This window comes from Heterocephalus glaber, unplaced genomic scaffold (genome assembly GCF_053883595.1).
Source record: "Heterocephalus glaber isolate CG9 unplaced genomic scaffold, H.glaber_assembly_v1.0 deba00001610, whole genome shotgun sequence".
NCBI classification, from domain to species: domain Eukaryota; kingdom Metazoa; phylum Chordata; class Mammalia; order Rodentia; family Bathyergidae; genus Heterocephalus; species Heterocephalus glaber.
Genome location: NW_028258381.1, coordinates 25,159,114 through 25,171,384, shown reverse-complemented (window position 1 = coordinate 25,171,384; position 12,271 = coordinate 25,159,114). Strand labels below are relative to the sequence as shown.

The 12,271-nt window shown below is 41.7% G+C and overlaps 2 protein-coding genes across 2 annotated transcripts in view; one reads left to right on the top strand and one right to left on the bottom strand.

Annotated features, from left to right (window-relative positions):
- The window catches only part of Stk17a (serine/threonine kinase 17a), a 29,297-nt gene extending 26,948 nt beyond the window's left edge, over window positions 1-2,349 (top strand). The window contains exons 5-7 of the mRNA XM_004840241.4: window positions 76-124; window positions 214-393; window positions 1,316-2,349. Of these exons, the coding sequence (XP_004840298.1) occupies window positions 76-124; window positions 214-393; window positions 1,316-1,637 (551 nt within the window). The 3' untranslated portion in view covers window positions 1,638-2,349. The remainder of the gene's footprint in view (window positions 1-75; window positions 125-213; window positions 394-1,315) is intronic.
- An 85-nt stretch (window positions 2,350-2,434) lies between these two features.
- LOC147822662 (uncharacterized) overlaps window positions 2,435-12,271 on the bottom strand; it is a 35,498-nt gene continuing 25,661 nt past the window's right edge. Inside the window, exons 4-6 of the mRNA XM_087196393.1 lie at window positions 8,618-11,704; window positions 8,380-8,498; window positions 2,435-2,515 (exon numbers count right to left, since the gene is read on the bottom strand). Coding sequence (XP_087052519.1) covers window positions 2,454-2,515; window positions 8,380-8,498; window positions 8,618-8,814 — 378 coding nt within the window. The 5' untranslated portion in view covers window positions 8,815-11,704 and the 3' untranslated portion in view covers window positions 2,435-2,453. The remainder of the gene's footprint in view (window positions 2,516-8,379; window positions 8,499-8,617; window positions 11,705-12,271) is intronic.

The window sequence follows — 12,271 nt, the reverse complement described above, 5'->3', positions numbered from 1 at the left end:
ACTCTGTTTATCTTTAAGAGCAAATTAGGACATCTTTTTCCACAAAACTAAACATTTTCTTGTTTCTCCAACTAGCTCCTGAAATTCTTAGTTATGATCCTATCAGCATGGCAACAGATATGTGGTACGTGTTATTTACAGGAAAAATCGATGAAATTAGTTCCCAGAAGTGAACTTGGTACTAACTGCGCTTACACTTTCCTTCTGATCCAGGAGCATTGGAGTGCTAACATACGTCATGCTTACAGGGATATCGCCTTTCCTAGGCGATAATAAACAAGAAACGTTCTTGAATATCTCACAGATGAATTTAAGCTATTCTGAGGAAGAATTTGATGGTGTATCTGAGTCAGCTGTAGACTTCATCAAGCAACTTTTACTTAAGAAACCTGAGTAAGTATCAGTATTCCTCTTTATCTGTGGGGTTCTGGGGACCCTGCTTCTGAGCTAAACTCCCAGCCAATTTTTGAGTGATCTGCTCTGAGCAAAAGTAGTTCAACAACTGAAACCCCAAAAATGAAGACAAAAATATTGACATGAAACTAGATGACCCTCTTGACTTAATATACGTATTGAAAGAAAAACTGCCCCAAATGAACATATTCCTAGAAAATGTGACCTGTGCCTCAGGCTGAAAGGTTTGAAATTAGTGAAATTGTGTAACTGCAGATGTGTCATGCAGTGACTGGCACGTGTTACTCCTGGGTAGTAGAAATTGACAATGAAATGACAGCTGCTCCCTAGCAGACATTTTCTACCATTCTTGGGTTGCTCAAAAGAACTTTGGATTCCCTGGGTTCAGTCACAAAAGGAACAAGCAAGGGCTGGGGATTTAGCTCAGTGGTTCCGCCGCCTGCCTCGCAAGCACGAGGACCTGAGTTCGATCGCTGGTACCAAAAAAAAGGAACAAGAAAGAAAGCATGCAAACAAACTAGAGTTTTAGACAATGTAGCAAAACCATGGGAAATTAAATAGATAATTGGCTATGTAAATTGATAAGGAACAGAAGACAAGGTAATTATACTACACATTGGTGACACACCATTGTTCATTGTTATATGCAAAAAAAAATTTAAAATTTTCCAAACTAGAAAAAAAAGAAGAACTTTTAAGTAAGAAATACCTTACTTAAAATACATTTTCAGCATTCTAGTTAATGCACCCAAGTTCTAAAACTTCTGGTTCTACTCAGGAAGCACAGTACGATTTTTGCCATCTCCTTATACTTTCCAAAATATGACACAATACAGGATCTTACGCTCTGATTTTTCAGTGGAAATTTAATGCTGTCACCTGTGTGAATATCTTTATACAGAGATCGAGCCACTGCTGAGGGATGTCTTAGACACCCGTGGTTGACACCAAGCAGTATTCCCAGTCCTTTCAAGGTGGAGGGAGCAGTGGAAGCACCAGACATCCTCCAAGAAGGTGATTCTGTGGCTGAACTTAATGAAGATACTGAGAAGTCAGAATCCGAGGGACCACTTGTGACGGAGGAGTTAATTGTAGTTACTTCGTATACTTTAGGACAATGCAGACAGTCTGAAAAAGAGAAAACGGAGCAAAAAGCTATTTCCAAACGATTTAAATTTGAGGAACCATTGCTACAAGAAATTCCAGGAGAATTTATTTACTGAGCTGTATCTCCCTTTAAAACTTTAAGATTTCTCCATTGAAAATGTTAATATTATTTATGGACCTCTGGCCAAATGTATGTATACTGGAAGTCAATAGCCAGGTAAAACTGAGAGAAACAAAAATAATTTTGTAAAACTTTTGGAGTTAAATGAATCAAACCAGGTTTATAAAATTGCCAACCAAGGATTTAACAGGTAAAGTTATCTGTTTCAGTGTTCTTTTTAAGAAGAAAGATGTTTGTACCTTTTAACATCCTGTTTCTCTAGAATGAGAACTTGTGTACAAAGATACTTGTATTTACTTTAAAAATCCAAGTAAAAGTGCCAAAATGACACTTCTCATAAATCTCTTTTTGCATTATTTGTATGTACCTATACCTGCATATATGTATTTACTAAAATTTCACTTTTTCATTTTGGATTTATTTGGGGGGACAAGATTTTAATTTAAATAGACATCTTTAAATATTGGAGACATAGTGTCATCCATTATAGTTTGATAATATTTTTGTATTTTATAACTACAGTGAGTGGATTCAGTTTCTTTGTATTGTGTCTGTTTTTGCCTAATGCATATAACTTATCAGTACCTAATTCTTTTTTCTCTTCAGCATCACTCGTAAGAGAAGTGATTTTTCATCTCTGAAATTATTCCAGTTTTTAGGGTCTTGTTCTGTCAGCCAATGATATTAAAATGTGTTTTCCTTCCTCACACCATCCTCGTCTACCTTCTTTCCCAGGCTACACCGTGCCACCTCCTCCCTACCCCCACTTGTCACTCAGTTTTGCTCACTTGCAGGTGTTATTGAGATCTGATCAACACTGGTTGCCTTGGTCAGTGAAAAGATGCATTGTTTTTGTCCCAAAGTGAGTGAAACCTAAAGCAGAAGAGAAAGAGATATAAAGCGTAGTCCTGGTGGCCACCGAGCCTATAGTTCCCCTGTTTTCTTATCAGCCCCTTAAGCTACATTAGGAACAGTTACAAAATACTGGAAATCTTTGTTTTGCCCATTAACAAACTGACATTGGATATTTTATCATTAGGCAAGTACCTTATTCCAGAAAGAATTAACTCAGGCTGGGAGTGTAGCTTAGTGCTAGAGTATATGCAAGGCCCTCAGTTCAGTCCCAAACACCAAAATAAATGCACACACACACGCACTTAATTTGATGAGGATCAGGTTGAACATTTCATTGGTATTGAGGCCCACGGTGAACAGTAAATTCCTGTTTAAGTAGGAAATGTGAAATGGAGATGTGAAAGTGTATGTGATATAACTTAAATCCTTCTCATACAAAGAAATCTGAGGTTCCTCAGCATGTGAATATGCATTAGTGCAGCTTGTCCGCCACCTGTGTGCTGTGTGCACATCCCTGGGCCCTTACCTGTCCTCTTGGTTCAGAGGACAGGTATCTCTCGCATGTCAAAGTCATGACCTGGCCACGGTTCTAAGCTGTGTGCAAGGCCCAGTGCCCGACACTTCCACAGATGTGCCAGTGATCTCCTGCTGTCCATCGCCACTGGATGAGGTGGCTGAGGCAGTTCAGTTGCACCGTTTTTCCAGTAAATTGGCTTCATTTGTACAGCTTCCCAGAAACAGCATTTCTAAACAAGCTGTGAAAGGGGAAGAGGAAATTCTGCCCCAGTGGCAGAGTTTTTGGTGAAAACCTGTGGCCACAAGGCTGTCTCAAGTGAGTCCTAAATGAAGTAAAACCATTTGAGGTAAATTTGTACAAATATCTCTTTGATAAAAATAGGGGGTAAGTGATGAAAAAACAAAAGAATTTACTATATAATGTCACATGTTTGTACTTGATGAATTTGTCATTTTAAAGTCAATCATTTGAACTTCTTCAAAACCACTAGATGCTACATTTAATGCAGTTACTCTGTTTGTGGAAAAGATGTGTTTTCTGTTAGGCATTTGCTGCATATCCATAACTGCTTGTTTACCTTAATTTTGAGCTCTGTAGTACCTTTTAAAGAAGCCCTCAGAATATACTTCTAATGGTACTAGCACTTAAATATGGTGCATAAACAGAGAACACCCATCACAGTATTAGGCTGAATACAATCTTTCTTTTAGTGCTCTACACTTTGAAATGCTGTTAACGTTCAGTTTTTCCTATGACCAAATTTAGTAATGACCAAACAGTATCTTAGTTTATTCGTTGAGTTGTTAAATCTAGTTTTAATTGTAATAAAATTCAGTGGTATGATACTTCAGTGTGATGAGATGCTTATGAAAATACAAAATAGATGGTATTTGTATTTCAGTTTAAAAATTTTTAATTAGAAAATTTTACTAGAGGATTCTTGTGTTTTGTTGTTTTCCCAAGAAAAGTGGGAGAAAATGCCTTTCTTTAATAGTTACAGGGAAAGGAAAGACCCTAATTGTGGAATCTCCAGCCACTCTCAGTTTGGAGGGAAAATTTTATACAGGAGGTGGATTCCAGTCCTCAGTACTGGGGGGGGGGGGGGGTTGCTGTGGGGCTCCATGCAGAGAGGCCTGTGCATGTTTAGAAGTATAAACATCCTTCAGTGGATATCAGTACAGTTTTTTTACAGGAAAAGATCAATAGCCAGAGTATCAACAAATGAGTCCTAAATCCTAAGTGTACTCTTGTAGAATTAAACTATACAAATTAGACAATTTTTTAATTCTTTGGCTTTGGTTTCCAGCTCTCACTCAGCCAAGTATTTGAGATTCATATGCAGTATTTGGTTGTTGTTCCCTTTTCTTGCTGGTTAGTACTGTTTGAATATATCACCGTTTGTGTATCCATTCTATTTGTGGACTCTGACTTTTAGATTTGAACTGTTAAGAATAAGCTACTAAAAATTCTTTGATTTTTGTGTACATGTTTTCATTTTTCTTAAATTTGAAAGCTAGGAATAGTGCTGGGCATAGTGGCACATGCGTGTAATCCCAGCACTAGGGAGGCTGAGGCAGGAGGATCACTGCAAGTGAGAGGCAGCCTGGGCTACACAGTGAGTTCGAGGCCAGCCTGGACTGCAAAGGGAGACCCTGACTCAAAAAAACAAAAGAAAAAAAATGCTAGGAATAGAATCTCCAGGTCTTAGGGTAGATGCATGTAGAACTTTTTAAGAATCTGTCCAGTGGTTTTCTAAATTAGTTGTGCTATTTTCTGTTCTCCCAGCACAGTCTATGAGTAGCACAGTGTATTGCTGATGTTGCTATTACCCATCTTTTTCAGTTTAGCCAATTCTCCTGGTTATGTGGTGTTTTCTCCTGCCGATTTAATATGCATTTACTTGATGAATAATGAATAGAACTTTTTCACTGCTTACTAGATTATTTTGTCCTTTCATTTTAATTGAGTAATAGGAGTCCTTTATACATTCTGGATACCAGTTGTCAGGTTTATGGGGAATGGGGACTCCAACTCGGGCCTGCTGGGCAGGTGCATACCACTGAGCTACACCCCAGCCCATTCCATTTTTTTCCCCAATCTGTGGCCTATTTTGTCAACAGTGTCTTTTGGTGAAAAGATTTTAATTTTGGTGAAATTAAATATCAAACGTCAACTTTTAAGTTTAAAATTTGTATATCCTCTACAAGAAGTCTCCTAACGCAGTGTCTTGAATATATTACATTTTTTATGAGCTTTATAGTTTCAGCTTTTATGTTTAGATCGATGATCCACTTTGATTAATTTTTTATATGGTATGAGGTAGGGGATAAGTACTTTCATTTTCCATAAGCGTGTTCAGTTCCATCACCATTTGTCAAAGATATTTCTTTCCCTGTTACATTGTGATACCCATCTCTAAGAACTGACTGTATGTCTGTGGACTTACCTTTCTGTCCCTTTGCCAACCTTCTAAGTCTTGATGTCAGGTATAGTAGGGTTTTCCACGTGCCTGGGGGACTGAGGCATAAGGATTTCAAGTTTGAGCCCAACCTGGGCAACTTAGTGATTTAGCGAGACCCTGTCTCAAACTACAAGAATTTTAAAAGGCTGGGGATATAGCTCAGTATGAGCTATAAGGTTCAACCCTTCAGTACTACAAAAAAGAAAAAAAATGCACTGAGTAATCTTTGTTGGGGGGGATTGAAATAGGGTCTCGCTGTGTACCCCTGGATGGCCTTGAACTTGCAGTGATCCTCCTGCTTCACTCTCCTGAGTGCTGTAATTACTGGTGTGCACCACCATGCATGGCTGAATAATCTGTTTTTTGGTACCAGGGATCGAACTCAGGACCTTGTGTTTGCGAGGTAGGGGGAGCACCACTGAGCAAATCCCTGGCCCCATGGCTGAATAATCTTTACAGAAGTGTCATCCTGTGTCTGTGCCAGCATACCTCTGGGGCACAGTCCTAGATGTGAGATTGCTAATTAGGTCAAATGTTAAATACACATGAATTATTTCTTGATATTTTCAGATTCATCTCTACAGGAGCTCTAGCATTTTGTTACCACCAGCAATTTTAGAATACCTGTTTCACCACAGGTGGCCAAGAAAATAGGTTGTCAAATTTAGAGATGGCTGCCAATTTTCCGGAAAAAAAATTGGTAGCTCCCTGTAGTTCTCATTTGCACATTCTGTGAAGCTGATGTCTTTTTAGTATGTTTGAGTCATTTTCATTTTTCTACAAATTTGCACCTTTTGTCCATTTTTTTTCTAGATTATTTTCTCTTAATTTTTGTATGCTCTTTACAAATTTGGGATACTCTTTTAACTTAAATTGTAAATATTTCCCCCAATTTATCATTTGTCTTTTTAATTTGCTTGGTTTAAAACATACAGAAATTTGTTTTTATTAGTCGAACTGATCACTTTCCTTTGTTACTTCTAAATACCAAATCTGGTTATAATCTCCAGGTTATAAAAGAATCCACCCATAGTTTCCTGCCAGTTTTTAACATGGTTTCATTTTTGCATTTAGATCTTTGATTTATTAATTTAGAACTTGTATGGCAAACAATGAACCTAATTTTGTCCTCATACATAGTGACCTGTGTCATTTTTTAAATGCTCATTCCCAGCTGATTTGAGATGCTGCTGTAACTATAAATATGTCAACTCTGATATATTTTTGGATTTTCTATCCTGTGGCATTGCACTGTCTTTTCCCCTCCACACTCAGTTATTTGTGCTTGTGTTAGTATGAGACCAGTTTTTCCTTTGCACGATTCCCCGTCTTCCCCTTGCTTAATTATTCTTCCAAATAAACTCATAATTAGCTTGTCTAACTTGAGGGGGAAAAATCTAGCCATATATTTATCAATAGCATTAAATTGAATGTGGGGAGAACTGACACATTTAGGATGAAAAATCTTAACTATCCAAGAAAATGGTATATCTTTCCATGTATCTAGTTCTACTTTTGTGTCTTTGAGGAGTGTGTTTCAGCACTTCTTATGTAAGTTTTCGCAGATTTTTTTTTTTGAGATAGGATCTGTTATGTTGCCCAGACTGCTCTGAAACTCCTGAACTGAAGCCATCCTCCTGACTTAGCCTCCTGAGTGCCTAGGCCTACGGGTGCACACTACCACGTCTGGCACTTTTGCAGAATTTTTGCTTTTTCCTAGGTAGGTTTTGCTTTGTTTCATGTAACTATTATAATACGGTCTGTGCTCCGCTATTTCTTCTAACTGGCTGTGTTTTGTATATGTGAAGAATAGTGATTTCTATGTAGTAGTCTATCCTTGCATGGTTTGGTTATGGTTTGAGTGTCCCCAAAAGCTTCCTGTGTGAAATGTATTCCCCTTTGTGACATAGACAGAGGGCCGGAACTCAGCCCTACTGCCGTGGATAAGGTAGAGGAGGAGCTGGTGGAGGTAGGGTTCGATGGGTAGTTCGAATGGAGACCTCACCACGGAACCTCTTGGCTTTGAGGGAAGGAGACCCACAAAGTGTCTGTTTTCCTCTGATAAAAAGACACGATTTCCTCCTTAGCTCTACTAGTATGGTGAATTACATTAAGAGATTTCCTAATATCCACCCTAATATCTTGCCTTCCTGTAATAGACTTCCTTGTCACTGTCACAGGATTACAATCCCAGCACAATGGGAGGCTGAAGCAGGAGGATCGCAAGTTCAAGGCCAACCTGGACAACTTACGGAGACCCTGTCTCAAAATAGAAATTATAAAATAAAAGGAACGGGGTTGTAGTTCAGTGTGAAAACCCTGGGTTCAATCCCCAGCGCAGAAATAAATCTGAAAGTAAAAAAATGAATAGTACTTAAAGGAAACTGACAAATGGTGGCCATTGTTAAAAGGTAAGTATAGTAACTAGTGAGGAGAACTAATTTTTGCCTTAATGGCTTGTTTAATAAAAGGCTTTTAACGTTACAGTACCTGTGATTTGTCTGACTTTAGCAACTAAAGATTCCTTGTAAAAAGGCAGAAAATCCTTTTGAAAATTCTTCCTGGAAAGGAGGGGGGAAACCCTGGAAGAATTTAGGAATGGAAGGTACGGTCCGTGGACCTGCACCCAACCTGTGTCCCAGGGGCTCGGTGTTAGCATTTTCTGCCCCACCTCCCTGCCCTCGGGGTTGTCGCAGCGCGGGCGCAATTTTCTATTGCTGTGCAGCCGAGCAGCCCTGGCGACCACACAGGACAGCGGGGCGGGAGTGGCCCGCAGGGAGCAGGAGGTCTTCCCCTTTGTGAAGTGGTAAGGGTGGAAACTCACAGCATCTGGGCCCCAAGCATCCCAACAGGCAGCATAAACGCTGCCTCACCTTGTGAGGCAGGTGGCCGGTGAATACTTACCTGCACTTTTTGTACTAACTGAAAACCGGTAGTCCAGCAGCCCAAGGCCACTTGCACAGCTGCTTGCTTCCGAAGCCCCCTCGGGAGCCCCTGCCACTTCAGCACCTTTCTTCCCGTTCCTGGGGGCGGGAGACGCCAAGTGTCAAGATCCAGCTGTTTCGTGTTCCGTGCAATTTATTCCAGCTTCGTCATCGGGATGCAAGTTACCAAACCTGGGAGTAATAAAACCTCGACTTACGTAGGTGCTCTCGAGTCCCAGGACTGGCAAACGGAACGCTGGAGGCTGGAGAGGGCCACGTCTAGAAAAACGGTCTTTCCAGACGCGCTCAGCCCAGGCTCTGAAACCCCATAACAGCAGAATCGATACTTACTCCAAGTCTGGTGGAAGCCCCAAACTGCATGTAGAACTCTGTCGGTGGCGTCCACACCGGCCATCGCCTCTCTTCAGGGCCCTCCGGACCTCCTGGGCAGCTCACCGTCACTCTACACCCAACTGCTTAGCACCGGCTTAGACTCCAGGCCTCAGAGGACACCACCCCTCCAGACGAGACACCCTGGTCTCTCCCACATCCTTTAACACCCTGCTAGGCCTTGCCCTGCAGTGCGGTGTTACTTGGTGGAGGCCGGGTGGCTCTGCTCAGGGAAACAGTCCCACTCCCCCTGCAGTCTTTAGAACCCCTTGCTTCCTTCTCCGGGAGTCCTGTCTATGGGATGCGCTGGGGGCGCTTGTTCAAAGGTCACTTTTTTCTCTGGTGACAATATGCATTATCTAAGACATCAGTGAGGCAGTGGATGAGGGTCCATTGGCTGCAAACACACATCGTGGTTGTCAGCGGGAAAGACACAGCGGGTGCCAGTGACAGGCATCGCTTGGTCAGAATCACCGGTGAAGACACTAAGTGCTGATATGGAAGTAAACATAACCAGAAAAAATACCCAAGATGGGAGCTCTGAAGTAGGAATCAAGGAGCTTTTCTTTTACAAAATAATACTGCTTACTGTCAGCTGAGTTAGAAAAGCCTCTTCATTGATTTAAATCCTACCCAAAGGAAACCAGCTTCCTTAAGAAAGGGAGATCCATCCAGGCCCTTTTTTTATGATTTGGCCATAGCAAAGAAACAAAAACTCTACAATGGAAGGAAGTAAAAGTTGTCTGAGAAGAGTTGGATGAAGCAATAGACTGACATACACAATAGAATGGAATAGAATTCTCAGACAAGCGGCACAAAACTGTGACAGCGTTAGCCATTTAAAATACTGAATAAACACACCAGCAAAAGTGCTTTCAGGGAAAGAGATTATCACTGTATAACCAAAGAACATAGAGATATATTTTCAAAGACACACTCCAGCCAGGTGTGATGAGGCACATCTGTAATCCTAGCTCCTTGGGAAGCTGAGGCAGGACAATCACAAGTTTGAGGCCAACCCAAGCAACTTACTGAGATCCTGTCTCAAAGTCTAAAAAAAAATTAATAGGACTGGGCTCAGTAGGCCCTGGGTTCAATCCCCAGTGCCACACGCATGCGCGCGCGCACACACACACACACACACACATGCACACACAAAGACACAAACCCCTCTCCAGAACAGCTACAATTAAAGGCCTTGTATGCCAACAGTGCTTTTTTGTTTTCCCCTGAGAAGCTTCTTTCCAGGCTATGGTGTCTCTTCACAGTAGCCACCCTACACTGTAGGATGTATTTTTATTTTTCCTTCCCTTTTTTGTACTTTTACTTGGCCTACATCCCTCTGCAAAGCTCGTTTATTCAATAGCCTTCTGGGGTTTTTTTCCTACCTTTACTAAATGTGAAATGTTGCCACTGTTTAAAAAGAAGGCGCTGGGCGTGGTGCACACCTGTAATCCTAGCACTTGGGAGGCTGAGGCAGAAGGATTGCCTCGAGTTTGAGGCCACCCTGGGCTACACAGCGAGTTCAAGGCCAGTCTGAATGAACTACGTAGACCCTGTCTCAAAATAAATAAATACATAAATATTTTTAAAAGCTTTCCAAAAATGTCCCTCATTGTGGACAATTACAGTTGCGCTAAGCCAAGTAATATTAAGAGGGCTAAACTGGCCTTTTCAAATCAAAGCTTTCTGGTTTGTAGGCTCTGGTGCTCAGAAAGAAGGTGCCCCACCGACTCACCCTTAGGAACTGGGGACTGAACCTAGGGCCTTCACACTGAGTTACATCCCCAGTCCTTATTTATTTTGCATTTATTTATTTATCTACTTATTTATTAAAGTTCTCAATAAGTTGCCCAGACTGGCCTTGAACTTGCCATCCTTGTGCCGCAGGCTCCCAGAGTGCTGGGGTCACAGGTGTGCACCACCACCCTCAGCTTGTTTCTCCTAAGACTAACAGAAGCTGAGGAAATGATTCTCTAACACCATATGCAGCTAAGCTGCTTGTAAAGCACAGGGACAAGGACCATTAGCTTTAACTTCCCCACATTTGTTTGAGACATATATATGTACTTACGTAAGTTTTTAAGCTTTCAGAATGTTTGGGATAAAGGCAATTATTTTGTAAATCGTTAGTAGGGCAGACAGTTGTGACTAAAATAGAAATATGAACAATAAAACAAACAAAATACTCCAAAGTGACTGAGAATTCCCACAAGCTACTTCACAGGGATCCACAGAAGCCACGCAAATGAAAAGGGCTGGTCTTTCTCAGCATTCTGACATCCGCAAACTTCAAAGCCCTGATGGTGCTGGTGACCCTCAGCACTACATTCCAAGCCCTCCACCCTTTTTAATATCTTGGTTTTTTGCTTGGGCTTTGTTTTGTTTTTTGAGGCTGGATCTCACTGAATTGCCCAGGCTGGCCTCAAACTTTCTATCCTCCTGCCTCAGCCTCCCAAGTAGCTGGGCTTACAGGCGTGCACTGTGGCATAGGCTGAACCTCGGCCTTATTCATGGAGCTGAAAGCCATGGGAGGGGATGAGGAGAGGAGGAGAAGAAAAGAGGTGAGAACTAGCAGAAATCCACCAACATTTTACTATTAATACGGGGCTATTTTACCTTGTGCTTTGCTTTTTTTGTAAGGAGCACTTTTAAATAAATATAAACCTTTACTGTAAATTTCTCTCTGAATTAAAAGAAGCACAGCAGCATCTGTGGTAGTCATGTCAGCAGGACACGGGAACCACCTCAGGCCAGCAGCCACCGAGAACCGGTTCACGATGGCTGGGAGGGCGGGCACAGCCTTCTGCTCATTTCTTCTCCTTGCTGTGCATGAACACTGCAATCTGCTGCCCATCCTGAAGCTGCAGGACGACCTCCTGAAGGTTCCACCCGAGAAAAAGCAAGAATGGAGTCTTCTCATCCATGAAACAAGGGGCAAAAGACAGGTCCAAAGGGAAAAGATTAAAAAGCAGTTGTTAGGAAACCTGTTTCCAGTTGTTTTTAAATGTTATTTGGCCCAGTGCTGTGAGAACAGAATGCTTTGTTATTTAATCAAAGAAGCACTGGCTGGCCTGACAGCCAATGGGCCAGTAGATCAGGAAGAAGGGAGGGCAGCTTACTTCCCATTTCCTAACTCACAGGGACTTCAGCTTCTCCACTAATCCCAGGCTCAAAGGTCAGGGAGCCGGCTGAGCAGGGTAGGGGCTGCTGATTTTGTCCTCGGGAATTCAAACACATCCCTGCGAAACAGCAAAACTCCCAGAGCAGCTTTCCATCCTGGAGAGAGGCTTGCTGTGGGGGAAGTGAGTGGATGTAGCCATTGGCAACCAGACAAGAAAAGCCAATTAAGGGGGTGGAGGGCTTCTGCAGAGAATTGGATGAATAACTTTGCAGTGAGACTAAATGCCTTTATTCATCTGTAATGATGGAGGCAGCAGAGGGAGAAGCTGGAACACAGCGTCAAATCACTGTAGACCTAG